We start from the raw sequence: 27,518 nt of genomic DNA on the forward strand, positions 1-27,518 counted from the left end.
AAATGAAAAATACAAAATCATCTCATCTGAGTTGACTGAGGCAGCCGTGAAGGCAAGACAATCGTCATGTTTTTTTTTCTTTGACATGATGGTAAAGACGTCACATCAGAGGAGAGGTTCCACAAGTCTCCTGGATGACGTCAGTCGCCCAATCTGAGCCTCTCGTTTACCAAAATGAGCTTCCTACCGAGTTCCATTTGACAACATTTTAAGATTGAGCTTTGCTAAGAAAAGCCTCTGCCTAATCATGTAAATTAAACGTTCAAAGTTCAAGGCAAGCCAAACGAAACGTCTACCTCTCATTGACATTTGAAGAAGCTCTTAAATTCCATGAAACGGTCCAGTTTGGTGCAAGAGAAGGCTTCGGTTTTGGACCCCAAAACGTAGGGTTTGCACCAAAAGGGGCGTGTTTATATCAAATGTGACGCCAAACCAGGATACTGGCATTTACTTGCACATGGTCCAAACTAGTGGTCTGCTTTTTTTAGATTTTACCTATAGAATATCGTTTAGCCTTGAACATAAAATCACATGGAAAGATGAACACACGATAGGTATAGGAGTTACAGATGTATTTATGTCATGCACCGTGCGACACATGCCAAAATTTAAGCCATTTAATCATGTTTATGTACATGTTTGTGTATGGTGGCACTGGGGACTGGCTATCTCCTGATGTTGTTTTGGTGCAACTTAATATCCTGCTAAGAGCAAAAATGCTTCCTTGAGAACCTGTTGATATTTGAACACTTTATTTTCCTGAAGGAATTGTTAGATTCTATTATGTTGTCAAATAATAGAGTGCCCTGAAATGAACGAAGGGTTTGCTACAGCTAAATAAGCATTGAATGTTATGATAGGCTAAATGTATTATTTATTTTTATTTAAATGTGCCTGTATTGTATGATTTTATTCAATTTTTATCTAGAGAAGGGATGATGTTACTGACAATTCTTTTTTTTTTTTAGAAATGTTCAATGATGGCTTGAGTGCAATGTATGTATTTTTATATGAATATCTTTTTTGCGACGTTCATTTGTACTGTTACAGCAGCACACAATGCATTTGTTTGTGGCAGCTCTTTTAAATCTTAGTTGCTTTATGACTAGCTTATATTGTGTTTTAACGTGTATATATTGGAGGGGAAACTTCTTTTGTAAAGCGTCATAGTTCCAAAGGGTTCCATTCCATAATGGCCAATGCTTACTAACTAAACACTAGACCAATAAGGCCATAACCTATTTACTAATGTGCTATGAGTGTTTTGTGATTACTTGTTGCCTTTTTATGTTATAGACAGTAGTAGTAGTAGAATTCGTCTTAAGGCTGTGCTCCGCGACCCAATGATTTCACGTGCACATATATTTATAAATTATTTGTATTTGATTTTAGTCATAATGATCATTGTAACACACGGTAAAGAAATAAAATGTTTTCACGTGCTTAAAAGATTGGAGATGGGTTTGTATTTATTTGATCTGAACAGGTATGTAGCCTACCGTAGACACTGATCATTTGAGAACAGATTTGTGTTTTCTGTTCTGAGGGAAAATGTGAATGAATCGTTTAAATGGTTTAGTACCTGTGGGATACCAATAGGTTTTAAATCGTCGCTGTCGGCAGAAGCCTCATATCCCCATATAGCCGGGGACCCACAAGCCCAAAAGCTCAAGGAATAGGGTAGGACGTGATTTTCTGCCGTACTTTTTATTTCTGTTTTATCTATTAGTTTGGTCATTAAGGTCCACAGAAAGAGAGGCCTGCTCTGCCGGAAACATCGCGAAAAAAAACCCTCACATGCTAATTAAAGCAGACCTTTTTTCCTTTTTTAAATATTTCTAGTGGAGTCAATGGGACAGTGAATAATACAAATGGCCATAACTTTTTTTTCATGTTTCCAGCAGAGCAGGCCTCTCATTCTGTGGACCTTAATGACCAAACTAAAAGATAAAACAGAAATAAAAAGTACGGCAGAAAATCACATGTCCCCTCCCATTTTGGTGACTGGGTCCCCGGCTAATATATATTCTTTTGTAAATGAATGCTCTACTTTGATACTACGGTTTCACACAAAAGCACCAACGTAGCAGATCCACATTTGAGCTTGCAGATCTGCTACTTTTGCTATTTTAATTGAATTTGAATCCTGAAAAGGTTTCCAACCGAGAGAGACAAAATAATAGTTATTGATTGTGCGTGGTCTATTGTAGTGATCCATCTTGGAAATTGGGGACCCCAAATAATTTGTAACGATGTCCCTCGTTCCTTAATTGTAAAGTGAAGGATATTTCACTCATGTTCGGGGGTCATTCCTTTGTGTCTTATGTCAGATTGAATGGTTTAGTTACAGTAATGGTCTTAAAATGTGAGCATGACCGAGAAACAACCGCTTTCAAGGATTTACTCTTCTGAGTGCCCTCCCCACACACCCGCTACTGTATTTGTGTTTAAAATCTAGCTGTGAGCTTGTAGATTTTATTATTCTTGGCAAAGAGCTTTGGTGTAGAGGGAAAAAGAGCAGACTAAGTACAGAGTAAAAGGTCAAGTTTATTACGTATGAAGGTTCAAGTGGACAATGGTTAAATATCTGAAAACACAAATTGACATGAAACCAAAATACATGGGCTGTCAAACGATGAAACTATATGGAATCTATGAACAGGTTGTGGGGGGTCCCTGCTTCATCTCTCTCTCAACTAATTTAAGGGGTCCCTCACCGGCCTGAAAACGTTGAAGACCCCTGATCTACACACAGAAAACGCCTAGGAACCAATAAGCTGCTGTAGCTGTGTTGCCGCACGGTGCTTTCATCCTCGACGCACCAGCCTTCATTGATGTTTGTGTAAGCTAACAACTAGCCTAGCATCACTGATGTCGACTGTTTGCACTTCTTAATGTCTGCAGAAAGACCATCATGTTTGGTAAATATTAAACACGAGACGCCGTTTGTTTTAGGCCTTTATTGTCAGACATAAACTTAGCATGCTAAAACGTTACAAGATAAACTAGAATATTTGTCCTAAATAAACTGTAGCGCTGTAATTCTCATTGCGTTTTATTATTGTGACGTGCTAACGGGCTAGCCAGGCAGGCTAAAACAGTGGTGTAAAAGTAACTGAGTACATTTACTCAAGTACTGGAATTAAGTACAATTTTTAGGTATTTATTTTACATTACTGGAGTATTTAAAAATGTCAGTAGTTTTTACTTCTAACCCACTATGAGGCAAATGTACTTTTACTCCACTACATTTATTTGAAAACGTTAGCTACTATAGTTACTTTGTAGATTTTGATTACTGTTACAAAACATGCATTAACCACTTATTTCGGCCATTTGAAAATATCAGATCTACAAAGCTCGTGAGCTTGTAGATCTGATATGTCCAAAAGATTTTATTATACATTTGAAAACTTGATATGGTACTGTATTCTGCATAATAATTTGTACTTTTACATTTGGTACTTCTTTAAGTACATTTTTATACCAATACCTTTTGTACTTTTACTCAAGTGCATTTTTAATTCAGGACTTTTAACTCGTAACAGAGAGAGTATTTCAAGATTGCAGCATTGATACTTTTACCTGAGTAAAAAAAAGAATAATTGAGTACTTTTTCCTCCACTTAGCAGACTCGCCTCGAAATCCATATAAGCTTTTATTTGCCCAGTCCGTTATACACCATTTGATGTGGCATAGTCCATCTCTGATAGCATTCTATCTTACTGTTCTTACTTAAACCTGGTGAAATACGGTTAGTTTGTATTTCTCCTGAGTGGAGTGGTGTTTTGTTCTGGTGATGATGCTAACATTGAAGCCAACGGGCCTGGGTTTGTTAACATGGCCGATGGTGATGATGATGCGTTAGCAAGTACAGGGGTCTTCAACGTTTTTAGGCCAAGGACCCCTTTGCTGAGAGAGAGATGAAGCAGGGGACCTCACTACATGTTGTATAAAATTCAGATTCAAAATGTTCATGGCTTTCTTAGACAGCTTAGACTGGTTTGACAGCACTGTCATCATGTTGGAGTAATGTGTATTTTCAGACATATAACCACTTGAACCATCAAATACTGCTCTTCTTTTCCCTCAACAAACCTCTTTGCCAAAAATAGTCGATCTACAAGCTTACAACGCCTCGCAGTAATGTTCCACACAGAATAGGGATGCTGGGGTTAAAATGGTTAATGTAAAAAACATGATCCTATCACACAAAGATTTGGCGGCCCCCCTATAGTAAACTCTAAGGACCCCATGGGGGCCCCGGACCCCCTGTTGAAGTCCTCTGGTCTAAATATAATACTAACAGTTGAAAATGGGGAACATACAGTTGGAGGGGGTACTACAGCATTGTGTAAACAGAGATATGTCACATTTTGTCGTTATATACATGTTACAGGGGTTGACACTAAGGTCTCATTGGCACTTGCCCGTCCATTATAAAATGATAGGTAAAATTTGAATTGCTGTTCAATTTAACATGTACAGTATCTTTTTTTGCTTTCTGGGGCTGTGCGATACAAAATTGGTAGGGGACGGGGTTCACACAATTTTATATGTAGCAACTAGCAACAGTGAAAACAGCACATTTAGGTAAACAGTGTTCTTATATTACATTCCACAGACCAGAAGACAGCTCTGTCCACGTTTAGGTGTTTAGACAGATATCTGGTGTTGTGTTTATAGGCGGTTGTTGCGTTCCCTCTCAAATTAGTACTTGCCCGGTCGGACAACCTGAAAGCAAACTTCACCTGCCCAAGAGTTTTATTTACCTGCCGGGGGCAGGTGGGCAAGCCTTAGTGTCAATGCCTGTGTTATATATACAGGGTATAAAGCTTTTTGAATCAAATAGCAATCATTTGCAGTCACTGTGGAACAAATTGCACCATTTATTTTTTCTCAGTACGATTTAAATAGTATAGGCCTACAAAAAAGCCTTAGATGCAAAATGCGTTTAAAGGTAGGCAGCTCTGTTTATACTGTATGTGCAGTAGGTCTAGATGTCACTAGATGTAAGTCAGTGGTCAGTTCAGGTGATTGTTTTTGTTGGAGTTTGGAGGCGCTCGTTTTCTATGATGTAACATATTACTACATTACATTACTATTTAGAAATTTGGGATAGGCAGGACCGTTGAGTGATTTCTGAAGTGCTTCCAAACTCCAAACACTTAAAATAATCACCTGCACAGAATATATTGACAGAAAGAAGCTCATAGTCATAACATGTCTACGGTAGATTTTAATGAAACAAACACTTTGCAGATAGAAAGAGGATAATTCAAGCTTTCCGTACCGCTACAATATTGATGAATTTAACGTTGTTTAATACAATCAGATGGAGGAAACAGGGAGAGAGATAGGGAGAGGCGTGCAGTAAAGATGGTCTGGAACGGGACTCGATCCCGCCTAGCCGTCTCTAGGCAGGGGTCTTCAAAGTTTTCAGGCCAGGGACCCCTTTGCAGAGAGAGAGAGAGAGAGAGAGAGAGAGAGAGATGAAGCAGGGACCCCCTCTACATATTGTATAAATGTGTGATGGAGATTCTCATCGATTTCATAGATAGATTCCACTTGACCTTTCACTCTGTACTTATTCTGCTCTTTTTTTTTTACCTACACAGTACACACCAAACCTATCTGTGAGGCGTTGAAAGCTTGTATATCTGCTATTTTTGGCTGAAGTTCACCTCAGAGTATAGGGATGCGAGTGTTCAATTGTTCATTTAAAATAATTATTATAATATAATTATTTCCTTGCAACATAATCACTAAAATATCGTCACTGTCGGGCAGAAACCTTGTATCTCCAAGTTTCAAATGTGTATGTCTTTTGGTAAAACAAAGCCCTGCTTCATCATCATGAAAACAGACGATCTACACTGTGTGCTTGAAGATCACTAGTTTTGTACATTTTAAATATGATAAATACAAAACGAGCGGTTGCGGACGTACAAAGTTCCACCCGACAACGACGATATTCTATAAATATAAGGTGCTGCTGGGAGTGAAAATTATAATGGAGGGGGTGCCTCGGATTAAAAAAAAATATTCATGGGGTGCCCTGAGACAAAAAAGTTTGAGAACCCCTGCTCTAGGCAGTTTAATTATATTGAACTGTTTGTGTCTATATGACTACAAGTGGTGTTTCTCTCCTGTGTATTGCAGCATAAACAGTTGAGATCTTTGGCGGGCCACTCCTAGCGAGAAGGAGGATGGCACATCCAGATGCTCCACCTCAGCTGTCCCAGGGGGCAGCAGCGTTCCTGGAGGGCGACGACAACGACTCCGACAGGGACTCGGGGGTCGGGGACGAGGCGGCAGAGGATGCTGAGGGTTGTTACCATGGGAACGGAGCATCCGCCTGCCACCAGGAGGAGGAGAAGCTTTGTGAGGAAGATGGAGAAGAAGAAGAAGAAGAGGTGGACGAAGGGGAGGATTTTACCATCTTCGTTTCGTTTCAAGGAAACATGGAGGACGAAGACTTTCCGGAAAAGCTCAACACTGTCCTTAGTGGCATACCAAGCATACTTGATTTAGGTTGGTGTTATTGAACTCACACTCAACAGCACGTTTGAAAAGGGGTTTCTGATGATTTGTGGCCATGTTCATCATCATCATCATCATTTTTAATTCAATCTTGAACTCCTAATATTCAAAGGGATATTTCACTTTAACATGTTATGGGTAATTTTCATGTCTACTCAGGCTTTTGCGAGCACCCCAGATAGTTTTCAAGTTGCTTGATTCAGTATTTAGAATAGATATTTGATATTCATTTTATCAGACACGCCCCCTTCCTATACGAACCCATTGTAACTTAAAACACCATTTTAAAGGCCCATTCCCACTGGGCCAGATAACAGATTAAAAAAATCTCTTTCTCCAGATATTTTTCCATTCAAAGTGGATGGTAGATACAGATAAAAAAAAAATCTGCCACAGATAAAAGAAATATCTGTGGCAGATTTTTTTTTATGTCAAAAACACTCGTCCTTAATTCTGGTGACTCATATTGCCTTCCTAATAGGTGTTTTTTTTTTTATTATAACTTTTTTTTTAAATGTATTAATACGTTCTATACTTTTCATGGAATAAAGAAATTCCATACATTCTGGGTGTGGGGAAAAAAAAGTGTAAGAAGTAGTTAAAATATCATATCTACAAGCTCACAACATGTCACATCGTGATACGTTGTGAGCTTGTAGATGGGCTATTTTCACTAGTTTGGGTCCCTGGAAGTCGTCACATTTCTCGGCCTAAAACATGTGGGAAGTCTGGGAACCACCGTTCTACATCCATGATCTCCTTGTTGTTTGATGTCAGGCTCAGAGAGGCTTGCGCCGCAGCGCGTGGAGCCATGGAACAGCGTGCGGGTCACCTTCAACATTCCCAGAGATGCTGCAGAGCGTCTCAGGCAGCTGGCCCAGAACAACCAGCAGCAGCTCAGAGACCTGGGGATCCTCTCTGTGCAGATAGAAGGTACTTCAGTTGGAACTCACAACCCCATCTTGTCCTTTTCATGAATATAATGGTGTAACAAACACTGTCAACATTCACTGATTTTCAATGGAAGCCATTTCGATTCCAATCATGATTTATTTCCCCCTCAGTGTGTGACTAATAAACAAAGTGCTTTCTAATGAGCCATAATGAAAACAGATTAATTTACTTCCATTATCTATTTAGCTCCATCCCACCCTGTAGACAATATGCCTTCCGGTTGGTTCCAAGATTTCTAGCGGAAGTGCTGCGTTTAACGGAAGTTACGTTAGCGGAAAACCGGGGAAGCTCACACTGCAGAAGTTGAACGCTTTCTGCCTTATATTGTCACCAGGCTTTTCTCTTCACAGATGAGTAAAGCCTGGCTACGCGAGGCTAGCTCCATCCACACTGTCCCAAATCGCACATAAGGACAACTTTTTTTATTTTGCTTTAATCCATGCCAGACACATGAAGCCACAAACTGATGCCCAACACTTTTTCAGCAGCATTCTTTCAGCGGCGTGACGTGCTATAAATGAAAACACGTTTATTTTTTCACCGCCACAATGACGTTTTTCAGCACTACAATGATGCTGTGAAGCGTCAATTGATCATGTTTGTTTTTTTCTACTCCACCACAATTCCTGCTCCGTTCATAAAAGAAAGAAACGTATTCTCGCCATTGATCAGTTCCCCTATGCTATTTAGCCCTAACGCTTTTAAATGATCACACAGTGAATCCAAAAGAAATTACCAGCCACTGTTTTTCTGTAAATATACATTTACTGCTACTAGTATTGATCATTTCTTGTATTGTATTGTATTATATTGTACCTTCTGATGATTTAAATGCACAGGACCACAATGGAAACAAGCCCTCATGGCTTTTCGTGTTATCCTTTTAGCATTGTTGTATATCTGTACCTCTGTCCTGTTTTAACAAACTGTTAATAAATGATTCAATGAATCAACAAATCAGTCTGGATTCCAGGCCAAGTGTGAACGCAGCATTGCCGTCTTCGGCATTTAAATCTTTATTGGGACATCATGACATATGTAATATTGTGAGAACTTGTGACTGTTTGTTTCAGGCGAAGGGGCCATCAATGTGGTGGCCATGATGGCACAGAACCGTGGCCAGGAGGTCAGGGTGAATGGACCAATCGGAGCTCCTGGCCAGATGAGGATGGATGTGGGCTTTCCAGGCCAGCCTGGTCCAGGTATTATAATTGTTATGTTGTGCTGCTGATTGGGGTACACTTTCCCCCTAAAAGTATCTCTCCACCAAACAGACTACTGCAGATTACTACAGACTGGAGCCAGTAGTAGATCTGTTGGGCGATCAGTCGTTGTGCACCTGAGCAGGGGTGATTTTAAAATGAAGCAAACACGGAACTGAAAGTTCCTATCAATGGCTGCTAGTTGCGCTGTTCTGGTACCAGAAGCAACATGTTCTCCATAAGATTCCATTCGTTCCCCCTGAACTTTTACATTAGATTTTCGGTCCCATCCTCTTTTACAGTACACTTTAAGACATAATAAGACATAATAAGACAGAATAAAGCCATAATAAGAAATAATGTGTTGGTAATTAGAGCTAATATATTTTATTAGACAGAAACAAAGACAGAATAGTAGAAAGAGCGAATACATTCTCTGGCACCGTCACCTGCCGCGGAACTGCAGCAGCAGACACTGCCGCACGACCGCTAGTTCGACCAGCAGTCGCACTGCATCGCCGGCGATAGGACCAGTCCCGCCAGTAGGACCGGCGGCCGCCGCACGGACCGGCAGGTCCCGTAGCGGTAAACTGCCCGTCCGTGCGGTGGTGGCTGCCGCGGCAGTTACCAGCGATGCCGGTGCCAGATAATGTATTCGCTTTCTGCTATTCTGTCTCAGCCACCACCGCACGGACGGGCAGTTTACCGCTACGGGACCTGCCGGTCCGTGCGGCGGCCGCCGGTCCTACTGGCGGGACTGCTGGTCCTATCGCCGGCGATGCAGTGCGACTGCTGGTCGAACTAGCGGTCGTGCGGCAGTGTCTGCTGCTGCAGTTCCGCGGCAGGTGACGGTGCCAGAGAATGTATTCGCTCTTTCTACTATTCTGTCTTTGTTTCTGTCTAATAAAATATATTAGCTCTAATTACCAACACATTATTTCTTATTATGGCTTTATTCTGTCTTATTATGTCTTATTATGTCTTAAAGTGTACTGTAAAAGAGGATGGGACCAGATTTTCTTACCTTAACTCATACCCGGCCATTTGAAAATACCTTCCAAGTTCCATATGCCTCCCTCTCCATAGACTTCCATGTAATTCATAGTGCACTGATCATGTCATGTCCATGCCTAGATCATGCACCACGTGTGTGCACATTGCTCACAGCGTTAAAACAAAAGAATCCGAATGGAAATCCGTTCAAGCATTCATGAACTAGCAGCCATTATGTTTTCTTAAAATGTAAACAAACATGGCTGCCATGTTTGAAAGATGGGGTTGCTATGGGGTTTAAACATGCAATTTTGCGATTGCTATCATGCCTACTACATTTTGTGGGGTCCAAAATTGTTTTTTGAAAAAATACATTTTTGATTTTCTTTTCTTTTTTTTTCAAAAACTGAAAATTCTCTGGATTATCGGGACTGGCAGAGAGGGACATTAGCATATTCTCGGGACTATCGGGCCAGGCAGTGAATGAGTTTTAATAAACATAGTCATAAATACTTTATGGTTCCTGTCGATAGTTTAAAGCCTCGTTTCAATCACCATGATATGCGTTTTGTGAAAATATGGTCCAATTTATGTTATATTTGATGTTATAGCAGGGTATGCTGTAGGAGGGGCTTGTGATCATAGGCTTGTAATGATGATTCTTCGTGTGCTTTATTTTCGGCAAGCTCAATACAATGTCCCATTTATCCCTGCGGGTTGCACACGACCTTTGGCAGCCAATAGCATTCCTTGGGTACCATTAAAGCAATGATGGTGGCACCCAAAAAAAGCTTAATTTGCGCAGCATAGAAACCAATGTCTTTCCACTGTCCATATTTTTTACAGTCTATGCACCTGAGCGCCGACACCAACAGATGGCTACTATTGTGCTAAAAATAGCCTATGCCTTGATATGTCTTTTTCAACAACAAGCTTGCTCCAATCCAACAGCGGAACACCCTTGTGTAGTTGATGTGACAGTGTACCCACCGCCCCGGTAGAACAATAGCAGAACTTTGGCAGCAGACACTTTCCAATTTAATTTAATTTATTTCATATTTGACTGCTTTATTACGTAAATGAATGAACAATCGTCACGTTTGTGTCAGGAGGGATGAGGATGGCCGGCCCGTCGATGGTTCCCCCCGGCCCCAGCATGGCAGGGCAGGCTGGCATGATGCCCGGAGTCAGCGGCCAGATGCACCCCCGAGTTCAGAGACCAGTGTCACAGACAGGTTTGAGTCCTCACCTTTTTCCCCTTGTCAGTCAGTGAACCCTCGCATTTTTGAAAGACGACTTGAAGTCATCCTTGGCGAATGTGAATGTTGCTAATTTGTCCAGTCTGGCCGTCCTCTCATCTCTATTTGAATCACAGACCTTTAGACACAAGTGTCATTGGCTGGTCATCGTGACATGACCAGATATCATATTATGCCATCGTGTTTCATCATTCTTATTATATTTAGAGCGAGACCGTTATGATGCAACGTACCATTCTGACCACTAAAAGAAGTGTGTTTCTTTTAAATCAAATACATACACTGTGTAAAATATGTTTCTTGCATATCACTGCATAGTTTAAAACAGTTGTTCCCAAACTTGTTAGCTCAAGATCCAAAGGAGAGAATAGATTGTTTGCCCAGGACCCAAATTAGTAAAAATCTGAAAAGCAGATCTCACAGCGTGTCGCTTTGCGCCGTGTTAAGAGCTTGTAGATTGGCTATTTTCACTATTTCTTAAACACAGTGTTTGCGAACCCGTGCTCAAGAAATTCCTCCAACACATGTTTTGTTCTGACTCTCTTTCTAGACGTGATGGACCCCATGATGTCGGGTATGTCAGTGCAGCAGCAGCAGCAGCTCCAGCAGCAGCACCAACAGCAGCAGCAGCAGCAGCAGGCTGCCCAGCACGGTGCAGGGGGTCCCATGCCCCCGCAGGCAGCCCACCACATGCAGGCCCTGCAGGCCGGGAGACCCCTCAACCCGGCCGCCCTGCAACAGCTTCAACAACAACAGCAGCAGCACCAACAGCAACAACAGGCATGGCTTTAACCCATCATCAACCCATTTAGGCCTAGAATTATTTAATGCTTTAACTATTGAAAAATGGCAGATCTACAAGTAGATCTGCTATTTTGGAAAAATCGTAATTTTTGAATATATATTTTTTTCAAAGAAAATGTTGTCTATATATATATACATTCATGAAAGCACCTGCTGACCGCCTGTCAGCATTGAGCAATTTCTTTTATAGGGGGTAAATGTTTGGGCCCATTCACTTACTATACACTATACTATAAAGGAAAAGAATACCCCCGAAACATCTGCTTTGAGTAGCATGTAAGGGGTCAAACTAGGGGTTTTTAATTATTCTCAATCCATTGAACGCATTTGTTTTGCATGAAAAACATTCCTTGGGCTAAAAACACCCCAAACAAAATTGTGAAAAGTGATGACTCATCACTAAATCATAGTATTCTGGGGCTAGGATATTTCATATAAAAGCAAAGGTTAAAGCCTAAGTCTGATTTCTTCACATGGTTGCAGCATGTAGAACAGCAGGAGCCATATTACTAGGACATCTTAATTTTACATTTTGAGTTAATTGTTTAGAACAGAGGTTCCCAAACTTTTTTGTCTCAGGGCACCCCATAAATATTGTTTTAATTCGAGGCACCCCTACATTATAATTTTCACTCCCAGCACCTTATATTTATAGCATATCGTCGTTGTCGGGTGGAAACCTTGTATGTCCAAAAGCTTTCGTTTTGTATTTATCATCTGTAAAATTTACTAAACTAGTGAAAACGGCAGATCTACAAGCACACAACGCCTCGCATCGCGAGGCGTTGTGTGCTTGTAGATCGGCTGTTTTCACTAGTTTTGTGCGACAGTCTTGTATGATGAATTATGATGTTTATGTTGCGAGGAAAACGTTGAGATAATAGACATTTTGGTTAGAACTGACTGAAAATAACGTTGTACGTCAAGTTTAAAATGATACAAAATATTTTTTCAAGTGTCCAAATAAATTCCAAATATTATCAAATGATCTCGCGGCACCCCTGGACTGCCGTCACGGCACCCCAGGTGCCCCGTCAGCCACTTTGAAAACCCCTGGTTTAGATTCTATTGACACTTGAATCCGTCCATGAACAGGCTCAACAGCAGCAGCAGCAGGCCCAGCAGCAGCAGCAGCAGCTCTCCCAGCTGGGAGGACCCAGAGGACCCCCGGGTGGGTTCAACCCCTCCGGCCAGATGGCCGTGCCTCCAGGCTGGAACCAGCTGCCCTCCGGCGTGCTCCAGCCTCCGCAGGCCGCCCAGGGAGGACCCCCAGGGGCCTGGCGGAAGCCCCCGCCCCAGGGCGTGGGACTCGGGGGACCCATGGGTGGGCAGCAGCAGCAGCGCCCGCCTTCCCTGGCCACGGTTCAGACCCCCAACCACCCTCCGCCCCCGTACCCCTTCGGCAGCCAGCAAGCCGGTAAAGGCCCTGTTGTCACAGTTATTTACATAATCATCTGATCGTTCATTATTGGAGAAAATCACAATTATTTTGTTATAATCGTTTCCATGTTGAAAATGTTCCATACATGAAAAAGCAGCTGATCTACAAGCTTGCAACACGTCACAAAGTGACATAAAGTTAATAAATGTCAGTACTTTTTTTGTATATTTCATTATGAAGCCTAAAAGGCAAACAGAAATGTATTCTTTTTTAAAATTCATAATGTTCCGATGTTCACTGCCAAAAGCACAATCAAATTGTTAATCGCAATTATTAGTGTGACAATTAATCGTCCACTTAAATGTTGTAATGTTGACAGCCCTACAAGCTGGACAGGTGTTCAGCGCCATGGGACCGGGACAGTTACAGCAGCAGCAGCAGGGCATGGGACAGTTCGCCGCCCCCCAGCCCAAGGGTGGTGTGATAGCAGGACCACCCAGGCCCCCTCCGCCCCTCCCACCCACCTCCGGGCAGCAGGTATATCATTGAAATTCTATGCTGCCGTAATGCTGTTTCTATGCTTCAATAAATTATACACTTAAAGGACCACTTCACCTCTGGGACAACCAGATGTTATTTTATTGTTGATTGGGACACGATCAACACAATCCTGAGTTATTTTTTGGTGTTCAATCTGTGTTTTTAGATATTTTAGTATTTCAGCATGCAACAACTGGTCATATGATGCAAAATGCATCATTTATGACCAGTTGTGGCATGCTGAAATACTAAAATATCTAAAGATCTGGTTTTCCCAGAGGTGAAGTGGTCCTTTAATCCCCCTTGATTGGATAATATTCATATTTTCCATGACACAGGGCAACCTGACGGCCAAGTCCCCCGGGTCGTCCTCGTCTCCTTTCCAGCAGGGGTCCCCGGGGACCCCTCCCATGATGGCCCAGCGGCCCACCACCCCGCAGAACTTCCCCCAGGGGGTGGGCTCCCCGGGGAGGGCTGTCCTGGGACCGCAGGGCGCCATGGGACTGCCGGGACAGCCGGGGTTCATGGGCATGCCCCAGCACGGACAACCAGGGGGCCAAGTGCATCCAGGTAGGGCTGCGGATATCCAATTATGTTTAGCCGTGAATTTAACTATCTTTTTTGTATACATTTTCAGACATTGTAGTTGCTGTCATGCAGAAACCTTACCATATTTTTTACTTTTTGTGTTTTCGTAAATTAACGCCACACTTGATCATACTACAGTTTTGTCTATGAAGATTGGTTGAATTAACTGTTGCACCTTTACATCCAGGTAGAATTGCTTATTATATTGATGTATTACCTGCTTAATGTAAGTCGCTTTGGATTAAAAGCACCTGCTAAATGCCTAAATTGTAATGGCAGGTAATTTCTTTTATTTTTAATTTTTTTACCGCATGGTTTTGTGGATCCCAAAAATCCACATGATTCAATTTATTTTATTTAATCTCTAAGGCAGCTGCTATGCATTATTTCCAAAAATAGATCTTGTTATGTCTAATTGTGTCTAATTGTTTTATGTTTATTGCTAGGCATGGCTAAGCGTCCAATGGGCTTTCCAAACATGCCAGGAAACCAGAACTTTGTCCAGGGTCAGGTGACCTCCAGTGGACCAGGAACACCCGGCGGAGGAGCCAATCAGCAGCTGCAGAGCAACCAGGCTATGACTCACACAGGTAAGAAGAGTCACTGGAACATGTAGGAGAAATCAATAAACGGCAACATATGTTGGCATGGTCATCATTTGTCACTGTCAGGCTGCATTCACACTAAAGAGTGATATACCCTCTCCTTTTCCTCTGAAAATGAGGGGGGGAGGATGTTGTCCAATTCATTCTCACATGGTTTTATGCCTCTTCCAAGCTTCTTGGTTTGATTGCTGTGTGTAGGAAGCCTCACGGTTTGTTTGGGGGGGTGGAGTGGACAATACAACCAATTCAGTGTGTTGATAATGCCTCAAAACAACCTTAACATTGGTAGCCATTTTTTCCCCCAGACATCTTAGGATCAAAGGTGAATGGTAGCCAATTCACCTGAAAGACGTCTGGGGACGTCTTATCTGGTTACCATGGTTAGGTTACCAGGTAAACACAACCTGCGGTAGCGGCTGGTGAACAAAAACACTACATATCCCATATTGCAACTCGGCCGCCAGCATCATGAAGCGTCCATTCTCCATTGACTCCTATTCTATGCTGTAACATAAAAACGGCTGTATCTCTGAATAAGGTGCAAATAACGCAGAGAAGGCAGAGATCCGCTCTTTTTCACCGCTACACTGGGCTGTGATGGTCATGATTTTAGTTTCGCAACCGTTTGTAAACAAACCAAACTCCATTGGTAAAAAAAGTAAGATTACACAACATGCACACACACGTGGCTTCCGGGGCTCTTTTGGGCTCTCCAAAATAAAGCGTAAGTGAATGGTGGCGCTGAATATCCAAATAATTTGGGTTAGATGGCATACAGTGTGTTAATAATTACACAATGCAACACTGGTTAAATCTTTTTATCTTAAAACAGGAGTCCAGCCGTCCGTCTCCACTCCCAACACACTGCAGCCTAACGTCATGGGCGTTCAGAGCAGCATGGCGGGCCAGTCTCCTGGAACCCCCACCGGGGGGCCCAGCAGCATGGGCCAGCAGCAGCAGGCCCACATGATGGGCCTCCAGCATCAGGCCCAGCCCGTGTCCTCCTCCCCCAGCCAGATGGTTCAGGGCCAGGGCGGCGGTCAAACCGTCCTCTCACGGCCCCTCAGTCAGGGGCAGAGGGGAGGAATGACCCCGCCCAAGCAGATGATGCCTCAACAGCAGGGCCAGGGGGTGATGCATGGGCAGGGTCAGATGGTTGGAGGCCAGAGCCACCAGCAGGCCATGCTCCTGCAGCAGCAACAACAACAGCAACAACAGCAGCAGCAGCAACAGAACTCCATGATGGAACAAATGCAACAGATGCAGCAACAACAGCAAGGAAACAAGCAGGCGTTTGCCGGTAAGGTAGTGTGGTGGGCGATATGGAAAAATACAACATCACAATATTTTTAAGATTTGTTTTGGGGATGTTATGCCTTTATTGATAGGACAGTAGACTGACAGGAAATGGGGGGAGAGATGGGGAGTGACACGCAGCAAAGGTCGTCCGGATCAGGAATCGAACCGGCGACACTGCCAGGCATCCATGCCTATGTGGCAATGCCTAAATGTTATGCGCCTAGACCAGTAGGCCAGCGGCGCCCCACGATACACGATCTTCTCATGATTCTTTTTCATGTTGGGTTTTTATGGTTATTTTTCAAGTACAACCACCTAAAAGGTAACAAAAACTAAAAGAAAGGGAGTATAATACCATTTTCGGTGGTCCTCAAAGTGGGGTACAGGGACTCTCTGGGTTACTTTGGGAGGTCTAAATTGACCCTTACAGGTATGCAACTCTGACAGTATACAAATGAAACCATTTGGTTTCTATTTCTATACTGTCAGAGTTAAGGGGAGACCTTGACATTGTAGAAGTTTGAGAACTAATGATTTAGACCAAAATGCAGGTTTAAATGAATTCTGCAAGGAATTTCTGTATTAACAATTCAACAGGATTCTTTTAATAAGGCTCCCTCAGTCATTGTATCACAATATATATACGATATATATATAGATATCTCTGAAAAGGCGACGATATTTATCCCCATATGGCCCACCCCTAGGTAAGGTTCCAGCCGGGGTGATGCAGGGCCAGATGATGCGGGGCCCCTCTCCAGGGAACATGGTTCAGTTCCAGCAGGGCCAGGTCGGGCAGCAGCAACAGCCGCAGCAGCAGCAGCAGCAGATGACCCCACAACAGCAGCAACAGATGGCTCAACTCCAGCAGCAGCAGTTGCAGCAACAGCAGCACCAGTTACAGCAGCAACAACTACAGCAGCAGCAGCAGCAACACCAACAACAGATGGGACAACAGCAACAGCCCCAGCAGGTTGGTCCCATGGGTGCTGGGAGCTCTGTCCAGTAGGGGCGGAAATCGCTGGGTACCTGACGATTCGATACCGATTTAGAGGTCTACGATTCAATTATAAATCGATTACCGATGCATCACGATGCATTTAGATTCCAAAACATGTTTATTTGCCCCCTTACTGTTTGACTAATAAACAAAGTCCTTTCTAATGAGCCATGATACTTCCATTATCCATTGTCGTCTTAGTAAGAAGAAAATGCAAATAGAGGAGTGGAGTCCCGCACACTGTCTTCACTTACAAGTAGTTTATTTAGGCAATGTTTCGGTCATTCAGACCTTCATCAGACATAAAGACTCTTTATGTCTGATGAAGGCCTCTATTCCTCAAGTTCACTGTTCCGACGCACCTGTCCTTGTAGGTGTGCATAAGTAAAAAAAATAATACAACATAACTTATAACATAAAGGCTTCTCAATACATCTGCTAACCAACCAAAATCTGTCTGCTGCTCTCTGTGCAATTATCAATATGATAAAAACAAACTACCATCAAGCAAAAACATTAAGCAGCTTTCTTTTCAACATACTGTACCAAAAAAATCGAGTTTTGACATTGATGAATCGATTCATAATCGTCCCTGTCCGCATCGCGAGTAATCTATGAATGGATGTTATCTCCACCCCTACTACCCAGGCCATGGGCATGCACGGGCAGCAGATGAGGCTGCCCGCGGGTCACCCTCTGGTCCAACAGCAGCTGCTACAGCAGCAGAAGCAGCAGCAGCAGCAACAGGCCTTGCTTCAACAGCAGCAACAACAGCAGGCAGCTCAACAACAACACCAGCATGCTTTAGGAGACCCCAGCGGTGCAGGAGGAGACATGCAGCAGATTCTCCCTGACATGCAGCAACAACAGCAAGGCATGATGGGCCAGCAGCACATGCAGGTGGGCACTGGTGGAAAGGCATTACTCAAGTGCTGTACTTGAGTACACTTTTGGGGTATTCTTTTTTTACTATTTTTACTTTACCGTTTTCAGTATTTTTACTTCTACTCCACTAATATCTCAAAGGCAAATATTTTACGTTTACTCCACTTTGAAAACTTTAGTTGCTTGTTACTTTAAAGATTTTGATTATTATTACAAAACATACATTAACCACTTCAGCCCTAGCCGATCTAAAAGCTCACAATGCGATGCGACACATTGTGAGTTTGTAGATCTGCTATTTTTATACATTTTATGCATTTGAGAACTAGTGAAATGGGACATTCTGCATAATGAGTACTTTCTACTTTTGGTACTTTTCATACCAATACTTTTGTGCTCTTACTCAAGTCAATTTTGAATTCCGGACCTTTTACTTTTAACTACATTTCTACATTGTAGTATTGATACTTTTACTTGTGAGTAATGTGAGTGACGTGAGTACTTTGACCACCACATGCAGGTGGGAAACGGCCACTTCCAGGGCCACGGCGGCATGAACTTCAACCCGCAGTTCGCCGGTCAGATGCCCATGGGCGGGCCGTGCGGGCAGCAGGCCGGCTTCCCCATCAACAAGGACGTGACGCTGACCAGCCCGCTGCTGGTCAACCTGCTGCAGAGCGACATCTCGGCCAGCCAGTTCGGTCCGGGGGGGAAACAAGGGCCGGGCGGGCCGGGGGGCCAGGCCAAACCCAAGAAAAAGAAACCGCCGCGAAAGAAGAAGCCCAAAGTGGAGGAGGGACAAGGACAGGGACTTGGGTACAAGAGTTTTTGTTGTATAGTTAATTTTATTTCTCACATTTCAGTGAGAGAAATTTCGAGTATAATGGTGTTTATTCCTTTCTACAGGGGTCTGGATGTTGCTGCTGGCCTGGAGGACTCTGAGATGCCAGGGCTGAGTGGAGAGCAGGGTTTGGGCTTGGATAACTCTGGACCCAAAATGTCTGATTTCCCCAACAGGCCTGCAGGTGATTTATGGCCTTTCAACTGTTATTTTATGAGGTTGTCCTGGTGTGTGATGGATTTTCTAGGTGTTTTTATTCAAAGTCAAGATGTCTCTGAATGTCTCTGAGTTAATTATTAACACATGGATTAAAGTGCTCAGTTGCCCACGACTGATTTCAGTCATTTGCATTGGATAGAAGCCAGCGTGTCCCCCTTTTCCACAGGCCCGACACCACACCACTCCACACCGCCCACTTGTGACAAGTTTTCCACTACAAGGAACTGGGTAGAGTGGTGTGAAGGTGGTACTAAGAAGTATCCACTCTAGAGTAGGTCTGAGCTAGGCCAAACGGGGCCAAACACTTCATAATGACTGATCACTCACTGACTTTTCATTTAGACCACCAGGATATAGTTGTAATACATGATAATAGGTTCTATTGAGTTGTGATCACTATTATAATCTATTATAGTGAATTATAATTATCATAGTAATACATCAATACTTTAAAGTGTATTATAATCACAGTTATAATCCATTATAGTGTATTATAATTTAGGATAGTTGTAATACAAATTTATATTGTATTATAATCACAGTTAAAAGGGTCAATTTGTTTCTTACCGATAGGGGTACTTTTGTGTAATGGAAAATGTAGATATTTTTATGTGGTGTGGTGTGGTGTAGTGTGGTGTGGTGTGGTGCTAAAGCTGCAGTCGAAAAGGGGCTAAAGAAAGCATGCACAGTGAACAATGTTACTGGAACATCATTTAAACATCTTGGGCTCTATTTTGATTGTCTTAAGTACCAGCTCTTATGCCTTAACTTAAAGGCCTGTCCATACTGTCTCCGACCACCAAACGTTTCGTCTGAGAGTTCCAACTTTCCGACGTGCAGCTTTCCGGACTCCAATTCGGAGTAATGGTTTTCAGAAGATGCGAGTGATCTAATTTTGTACTTGAACCGGACCTTTCCGATGAAAGGTTTGGTGGTCGGAGACGGTATGGACAGGCCTTTAAGTTAAGAGCTGGTACTTAAGATAATCAAAATACAGCCCCTTGTGTTAATTGTCTAGGAAACAGAGCTAGTGTGGGAGGGTGGGGGGGGGGGGGGCTCCTTTCCGAAATTGCATAATAGGACGACTTTCCCACAATTTCTTTATTTTTTTGCACGATTCTATTTTGCTTTAATCCAACTTTTGTGGTGCCTCTCTTTTTGCAGGCTTCCCTGGCCAGCCGGGAGACCAGAGAGTGTTGCAGCAGGTCCCCATGCAGTTCATGCAACAACAACAACAACAACAACCACAGCAGCAGCAACATCAACAACACCAACAACAACAAATGCAGCACATCCAGCAACAGCAGCAGATGCAACAACAACAGGTACGTGCACACATAGACATTGCCTTGTCCAAACGCTCATGAACTTGAATGCAGCATCTTATGTTGAAAGAATTGCCCTCTCTGTAGAAATCCATGCCGTTAAGCCACATCTGCAGTATTACTTGATTATACTTAGTTTAATGTGGTTTCAGGTACCGAAAATATCCGACCTCCAAGCTTACAACGCATCACAGCGTGACACACTGTGAGCTTGGAGGTCTGCTATATTGGGCCTTTTTAGAAATGTCAGCCCCTGCCTCTCTAACATTCTCTGCACATCCCTGAACAACAGCAAATGCAGCAGCAGCAGCAACAAATGCAGCAGCAAATGCAACAGCAGCAACTACAACAGCAGCAATTGCAACAGCAGCAGTTGCAGCAGCAGCAGATGCAACAACAGATGCAGCAGCAGATGCAGCAGCAGGGCCTCCAGCAGCAGGGTGGTCCGGGGCAGCAGGGGATGACTGGGCCTCAGACTCCTGGCCAGGGTCAGCCTCAGATGCATCCTCACCAGATGCAACAGCAGCAGCAGCAACAGCAGCAGCAACAGCAGCAGCAACAACAGCAAGCTCAACAACCTCATCTTCAACAACAACAACAACAACAGGTGACATGGATAGATACTTAGGCTACTTGGATAACTTAATTTATCCCCAGGGAACGTTCAGGTAGAAAATGCATACATTTATACACGCGAAGCAACAACGATGATGAAGCATGCATGAGATAAAAAAAACATTGAACAGATACTTGAAAACGTTAAAAGTTGCTACTTAATGAGATGAGTACTCACAAATCCAATAAATAAAACGGTGACACTTGAAATAATGCTTTTTTAAATATATATAAATACATCTTTTTATTGATTGCGTACAGTGTAGATGGACAGGAAATGGGGAGAGACATGAAGCAAAGATCACCGGGAACGGGACTCGAACCCGCGATGCGATGTCAGGCTACTTTAGAGCATATGTGTGCCCATATCGCTATGCCAGTGGTCTGGGCCAATGATGCGAATTCTTATTCTGAATTCTCAGAGCAAGAATAATATTCTTAGTTGGTCTGTAAATAAAGAGCAGAATTAACCGATTTACGCCTAAGTCCGATTTGAAAAAAAGCATAAAGACCTAAGTCTGATTTGAAAATGTCCCACTGTTTTACTGGAAAACGTATTACTCAGCCTCTGTAGCAGCTATAAACAAAATTCCAAAACTATTTGATAGCTTACACCTTTGGCTTTTCATAGAAAGAAAAAAAAGATTACTGTACTACATACTGCACATGTACTGTAATACACTTTAATGTGTACCCGTCATAAAAGAATCATAATTGAATAAAGTAAATCGTAAAACACAGTGGCTGAAATGTATTCATAAAGTTTATTCATCTGTGTTGGTGGTACTCATACGTTTTATCCCATCATATTAACATTTCAGCAGCAGCAGATGATGATGATGCTGAAGATGCAGCAGGAGCAGGCAAAGAGCCGCATGCCCATCCCTCCAGGAGGGCAGCTGCCGCCCAGGGGCATCATGGGCAACCCGGCCGAGGGCCAGAGGCTGCCGCAGGTCTCCCAGCAGGGCAGCATGCCCGTCATGATCAGCCTGCAGGGGCACGGAGGGGTGCCGCCCTCTCCCGACAAAGTCAGAGCCATGCCCCCCCACATGGTCAACCAACAGGTGAGGAGGGCAACCGGCTGATCTTCAGATCAGCCTCAAGCTCCATTCGCTGTATGAAGAACAGCAGAAACAATAATTAACAAAACTTAACATATTGTGCTAATAATTCATGAAACACAGTGCCAGTGTGGGGGCTCCTCTCACTCTGTTTTGCCTGACATGTTCAGTCATGAGATCGAATTTTTTTTTTACATTTTACTTGATAACAAAGTGATGACAGGTGTATCGTCGGGTGGAAACCTCACATGTCTAAAATTGACTGATTGAAACATGACTTTCCAGGATGTAGGGAAGCAATGACCTGTGTTCCAGTGGATCCAATGAATATAATTAGTCACACGTTCTTACTACCGTAACTCTTTTGCCGCCATGTTTACATGTTTTAGGTTGTCAAAGTAGCTTATTTATCGAAAAATGGCCATCCAGTATTTCCCATCGCGGTCTTGTGTAAAAGACGCCCGCATCTCTCATGGAGCAGTGAAAAAAAGAAAACAGCTGCAGTGTGGGCTTATCCATTTTGGAGCGAGAGGCTGTTCCTCTCCCTCGGTTTGCGTCAGTTTTCAGACATAGAAATAGAGAAAGTAGATCCAGGCTGAGAAAACCAGCAAAGAAGTGATCCGGCCGCCATTATTGTTTATGTGCACTGAAGAAAACAGACAAGCTTTAGGGGAGCTGCTGCTACTGTACACACCCGCTCCACCCCTCATCTGCTCAGACAGGCTGTGGCGGGGAAAAGAACGAATGCTCGTAATGGTGGCCGGGACACGCGATAAAGAAAATTAGTGCTCATTCAGCAGTAAAAGAGTTAATTGCATTGTCACACTACATTGGGCTAGCTGGCAAAGTATAAAATATGACATTAATATATGAACATAAGATGAATACACATTCTTTCATTCTGCATGACGGCGACGTTGTGTTTGTTCTTGTTCTACAGTATTGCTTTACTTTAGTTTTTTCCTCCTCCTCTTCCAGCTCACTGGATCAACACGGAGGATGTCCCATCCCGAGGCGGGTCCGGGTGGGTCCCAGGGCGGTGGTCCCGAGGATCCTCCTGGAGGAGCCCACCCCTCCATGCAGGGGGGGCCCGGCGGGGGCCCCGACATGTCCATGCAGCCCGGGGGCAACGGGGGCCAGCAGCAGCAGATGATGGTTCCCAACCAGATGATGAAGCAGGGCCCCGGTCCTTCGCCCAACATGTCCCAGCATCCCGGAGCCAGTCCCCAGCAGCAGCAGCAGCAGCAGCAGCTGCCTCCCCAGTCCCAGCAGGGAGGTCCCATGCCTGGCCTCCACTTCCCCAACGTCCCCACCACCTCCCAGAGTTCCAGACCAAAAACCCCCAACCGGGCCAGTCCCAGGCCCTACCACCACCCGCTCACCCCCACCAACCGCCCGCCCAGCACCGAACCCTCGGAGATCAACCTCTCGCCCGAGAGGCTCAACGCCTCCATCGCGGGTCTGTTCCCACCTAAAATCAACATTCCTCTGCCCCCCAGACAGCCTAACCTTAACAGGGGCTTCGACCAACAGGGTCTCAATCCCACTACTCTGAAAGCCATAGGGCAGGCCCCTCCAAACATGACTCTCTCGGGAGCAAACAACAACAACGGCGGCGGCGGTGGTGGAAATGCTAACAGCGGTCAGCCTTTCCCCACTGGCGGCGGAGCGGCGTCTGCGGGCGGTAAGCAGGACAAGCAGCCCGGAGCGCAGGGCAAGAGGGCGAGTCCCAGCAACAGTCGGCGATCCAGTCCGGCCTCCAGTCGCAAGTCGGCCACCCCGAGTCCCGGGAGGCAGAAGGGGGCGAAGCTGGCTCTGGCGTGCCCTCCACACCAGCAGCAGCAGCAGCAACAGCAGCAGATGGTCGGCCCTCAGGGTCAGGCCATGATGATGAGTCCCACTTCGGTGCCCCCCAACCCGGTATCCATGCCCTCGCAGGTCAGCATGGGCATGGAGGCTCAGCAGACCCAGAGTCCCTTCCACGGCATGCAGGGCAACTCTGCCGAGGGTATGAGGGAAGGGCAGGCGATGATGGTGGCAGAACAGCGCCATGTGCTTCAGCACCACCACCAGATGCACCAGCCTCAAGGCCAGCCGCCTCAGCCTTTGAGGGAGTTATCGGCCCCTAGGATGAGCAGTCCTCGTGTCCCCGCGCACCAGGAGCCTAGACCCCCAGCGGAGCTGCTGGCCAGTGCGGTGGAGAGACATCCGACCCACCAGGCACCACTGCAGGACTCAGTTTCGGAGGCTTTGCCAGCAGGGAGGGAGCCACCGACCTCCCTCAATCAGCTGCTGGATAACGCGGGTAATCCCAGCATGTCCATGCGCCCCACACAGACTGTTCTTGCAAGGGAGGTTGCGGGGAAGGAGGGCCCTAAGCCTCCTGGAGATCCAGAGAGACCGGTCCTTCCCCCCGGTGTCTCTCAGAGCTCAGACATGGTAGCTCCCGTCACCGCCGATGTTCAGCACAGGCCCACCGTCCCCATCCCCACCAGCACTCCAAGCTCGCAGCGTGCGGGAATCTCAAACTTCAGCCCCAACACTAACTTGAACCCCAATACTACAGCAGGCCTTAACCCCAACAACCCCACTGTCAACCCCGCCTATACTAATGTAAATCCTATGATGAACAGCCCTGCCATCGTCGCACCCAACACTAACGCCGCCCTCTGCGCGAGCCCCAACGCAGCCACTTTGAGTCAGCACAGTCTTGCAACTGTGACTCTCAGCACTGGTCCCGGCGTCGGCTCTAAACCGAGCCCTACTCCTAAGCAACCCTCTGCCGCCGTTCACTCTGTGCTACAGCAGATCCCCGCCTCGACGAGTGCCGTCGCCACCAGCCAGATCACCGTGTTCGTCACCTCCAGTCCCGTCTCCTCCTCTGCTTCCGCCCCCCAGGCACCTCCTCCTCCCCCTCCTCCGGCCGGGGTCCCCACCATGGTGGCTGCTCTCCCCAACAAGAACACCAGGACACCTCAGCACGACGTCCGGCAGCAGCAGAACCCTGTCTCTCGCCCTCCCCCTCCTCAATACATCACCACCATCTTCCAGGTACCTGGTGGTGGTGGTGGTGCGTCTGGGGCCCCCACCAGCTCCATGGTGTCACAGCCTGTCATGGTGGGGCCGATCCAAGTGTCCGCTGCCAACATCCAGCTCCCCTCCTCGGCTCCGGGGTCAGGGGCTAACGTGACCAGCACTCAGCCTACCAGAACAGTGGTTGGGCAGGTCCAAATGGCCTCTAGCATGCCCTCCAGCATGCCCTCCTCTGTCCCCCCTAGCACTTTCCCTGCCCCCCAGCTGCCACATCCAGGGACACTCAAAGCAGACACCGGTGAGGTGGCGTCCGTTCAGAGGCCCAGTCCTCCTCTCGCTCAGCCTCCTGTCCACCCTAGCCCTCCCTCCTCGGCGTCGCCTCCCTTCCAGCATCCCCTTGCGTCGCCTCCCCCCTGTTCAAGTCCGGGACCCGCGGCCGCCGTTCGAAAGAACCCCATGTCCCCGTCGGCAGCAGCTGCCCAAGCTAAGAGCAAGCCTGTGCCCGTTCCAGCCGACTCCCAGCAGAGCCCTGAAGACAGGCCTCTCCAGGTCTCCCTCCCTCCCCCTCCTCCTCAAATAGCAGCACCGGCGCCTCCTCCTCCTCCTCAGACCACTGCCACTCCCGCTGTCACCTCTCCTCCTCCGCCTCCTCCTCCGGTCCCCTCGCCGACATCGGCTCCCGCCCAGGTTCCTGCCTCCCCGGCCCAGGTCGTTGCCCCAGCCCCGGCACCAACTCACGCCCCGTCTCCGGTGGCGACCCAAACCCAGGGCACGCCTGCACCTGCACCGGCCCAGGTTGCTCCTGTTGTAGTCAACCCCGCTCCCTCCGCTGCTCCTCTTGCTACCTCGCTGTCTGCTCCGGTCCCTGCCACTGTCGTCGCCGCCGTACCCGGGCCTGGTTCAGAAGCACCCCCACCGGCTGCTGCCGTTTCCCCTCCCGTCACCAAACCCGACGTTGGAGCCCCGCCACCACCGCCTCAGGCTGAGCCACCGGCGACAGAGCCTTCCAGGCAGCCAGTGATGCTGGCGCCCCCAGCTGAAACCACTCAGACCAACCCAGGTACGAAAAAGGTTTTAGAAAACCCATGTCTTCTAATGCAGTGGTTCTCAACCTGTGGGTCGGGACCCCCAGGGGGGTCCCCAAATAATTTTGGGGGTGTCCCCAGATGATTAACTTTTCTCACTCAACAGTAAACAAACCAACATAAAGTTTAAGTGTACCCATAGCGTATATGCACATTTCTAAAGTGACAATTTAAGACCAACATTGGCCAAATTATCAAATATTAGAGGCAGAAATTGTGAAAATAGCCGTGCTCTACATGCTCACAACGCCTTGCAAAATGCGAGGCGTTGTGAGCATGTAGATCTGGTATTTTCACAATAGAGCCATGTTAAAATGTAATGCCTCAACTCTTATTGCTCGTCAGAGAGGGGGGGGGGGTCCCCAGTTAAAATATGATTATTTTGTGGGTTGCAGCCTGAAAAGGTTGAGAACCAATAATGGACCGCTGTATGATGATGCTGTGACTTTCTACGTGGCGTCCATAACATATCTCCCTGTTAGCTTGTAGATAAACTATTTCCGCTACTAGTCATGCGATTCAGTTCAGAGGAGCTCTGTTGGCTTGAGAAAACATGCCAGAGCAAGTGACATAATAGTGAAAACAATTTAAGAAATAAATGGGGAAAGTATGTAGAGTTGGAGGGGGTGTACAGCATTGTGTACACAGCTATGTCACATTGCAACGTTGTATATACATGTTTGGCAAGGGTATAAAGTAAGCTTTTTCAAACAAATAGCAGAAATCTTATAGAAGTATTTGCGATTGGACAATGGGCAGCATTTTTCCCCAAACTATTTAAAATGGTTTACAAAAAGCTTCAGGTTTCATATCATCACTGTCTGGTCAAAACCTCTTAACTCGTTTTTTTAGGGTTTAGATTTTTTTGGCATAAATCAGGGTGTGAGTGTTGGTTAAAATAATATTGAACCAATGGAAAAGTAAAAAGTGCTTGGGACAAAACCTAACTTCAAACTCTCTGCCAAACCAGCTAACTCCACCCGATTGGCCCTCTCTTTTTTTCATAAATATGTGCTATTGAACAGCCTTTACATCTGTGTGTTGGTTAAAATAATATTGAACCAATGAAAAGTAGTAAAAAGCCCTTCGGTCAAATGTGCAGTAGGTCTATGTCAGAGGTCCACTCGGTACAGTTAGTGCAGGAAACACAATGGCTAGTAGTCCATAGGGTGCACATGGTGGTGGTGGTTAAAGTGTTGTTTTTATTTCCTAGCACCAGTTGAACCACAAGCCACCCTGGCAGAGGAGCCCGTCTCCGCTGAGAAGAGCAGTGAGTATTGATGAAC

General features: G+C 45.4%; 2 protein-coding genes across 3 annotated transcripts in view; both read left to right on the forward strand.

Moving 5' to 3' along the window:
* The window catches only part of LOC308290648 (deoxynucleoside triphosphate triphosphohydrolase SAMHD1-like), a gene marked incomplete at its 3' end in the record, with an annotated part of 439,146 nt that overhangs the window by 156,653 nt on the left and 254,975 nt on the right, over positions 1 to 27,518 (forward strand). The gene's annotated exons all lie outside the window — the stretch shown is intronic.
* ncoa6 (nuclear receptor coactivator 6) overlaps positions 2,839 to 27,518 on the forward strand; it is a 31,067-nt gene continuing 6,387 nt past the window's right edge. For both annotated transcript variants that reach the window (XM_080733183.1, XM_080733184.1), the window contains exons 1-20: positions 2,839 to 2,921; positions 6,163 to 6,534; positions 7,321 to 7,476; positions 8,571 to 8,699; positions 10,802 to 10,927; positions 11,502 to 11,731; positions 12,851 to 13,172; positions 13,516 to 13,673; positions 14,015 to 14,246; positions 14,711 to 14,854; positions 15,702 to 16,169; positions 16,876 to 17,141; positions 17,817 to 18,068; positions 18,574 to 18,869; positions 18,960 to 19,078; positions 20,278 to 20,438; positions 20,731 to 21,045; positions 21,875 to 22,117; positions 23,093 to 26,207; positions 27,446 to 27,502. In XM_080733183.1, coding sequence (XP_080589309.1) covers positions 6,210 to 6,534; positions 7,321 to 7,476; positions 8,571 to 8,699; positions 10,802 to 10,927; positions 11,502 to 11,731; positions 12,851 to 13,172; positions 13,516 to 13,673; positions 14,015 to 14,246; positions 14,711 to 14,854; positions 15,702 to 16,169; positions 16,876 to 17,141; positions 17,817 to 18,068; positions 18,574 to 18,869; positions 18,960 to 19,078; positions 20,278 to 20,438; positions 20,731 to 21,045; positions 21,875 to 22,117; positions 23,093 to 26,207; positions 27,446 to 27,502 — 7,114 coding nt within the window. In that variant the 5' untranslated portion in view covers positions 2,839 to 2,921; positions 6,163 to 6,209. The remainder of the gene's footprint in view (positions 2,922 to 6,162; positions 6,535 to 7,320; positions 7,477 to 8,570; positions 8,700 to 10,801; positions 10,928 to 11,501; positions 11,732 to 12,850; positions 13,173 to 13,515; positions 13,674 to 14,014; positions 14,247 to 14,710; positions 14,855 to 15,701; positions 16,170 to 16,875; positions 17,142 to 17,816; positions 18,069 to 18,573; positions 18,870 to 18,959; positions 19,079 to 20,277; positions 20,439 to 20,730; positions 21,046 to 21,874; positions 22,118 to 23,092; positions 26,208 to 27,445; positions 27,503 to 27,518) is intronic.

This window comes from Nannobrachium achirus (assembly GCF_963921795.1).
Source record: "Nannobrachium achirus genome assembly, chromosome: 9".
Taxonomy (NCBI): domain Eukaryota; kingdom Metazoa; phylum Chordata; class Actinopteri; order Myctophiformes; family Myctophidae; genus Nannobrachium; species Nannobrachium achirus.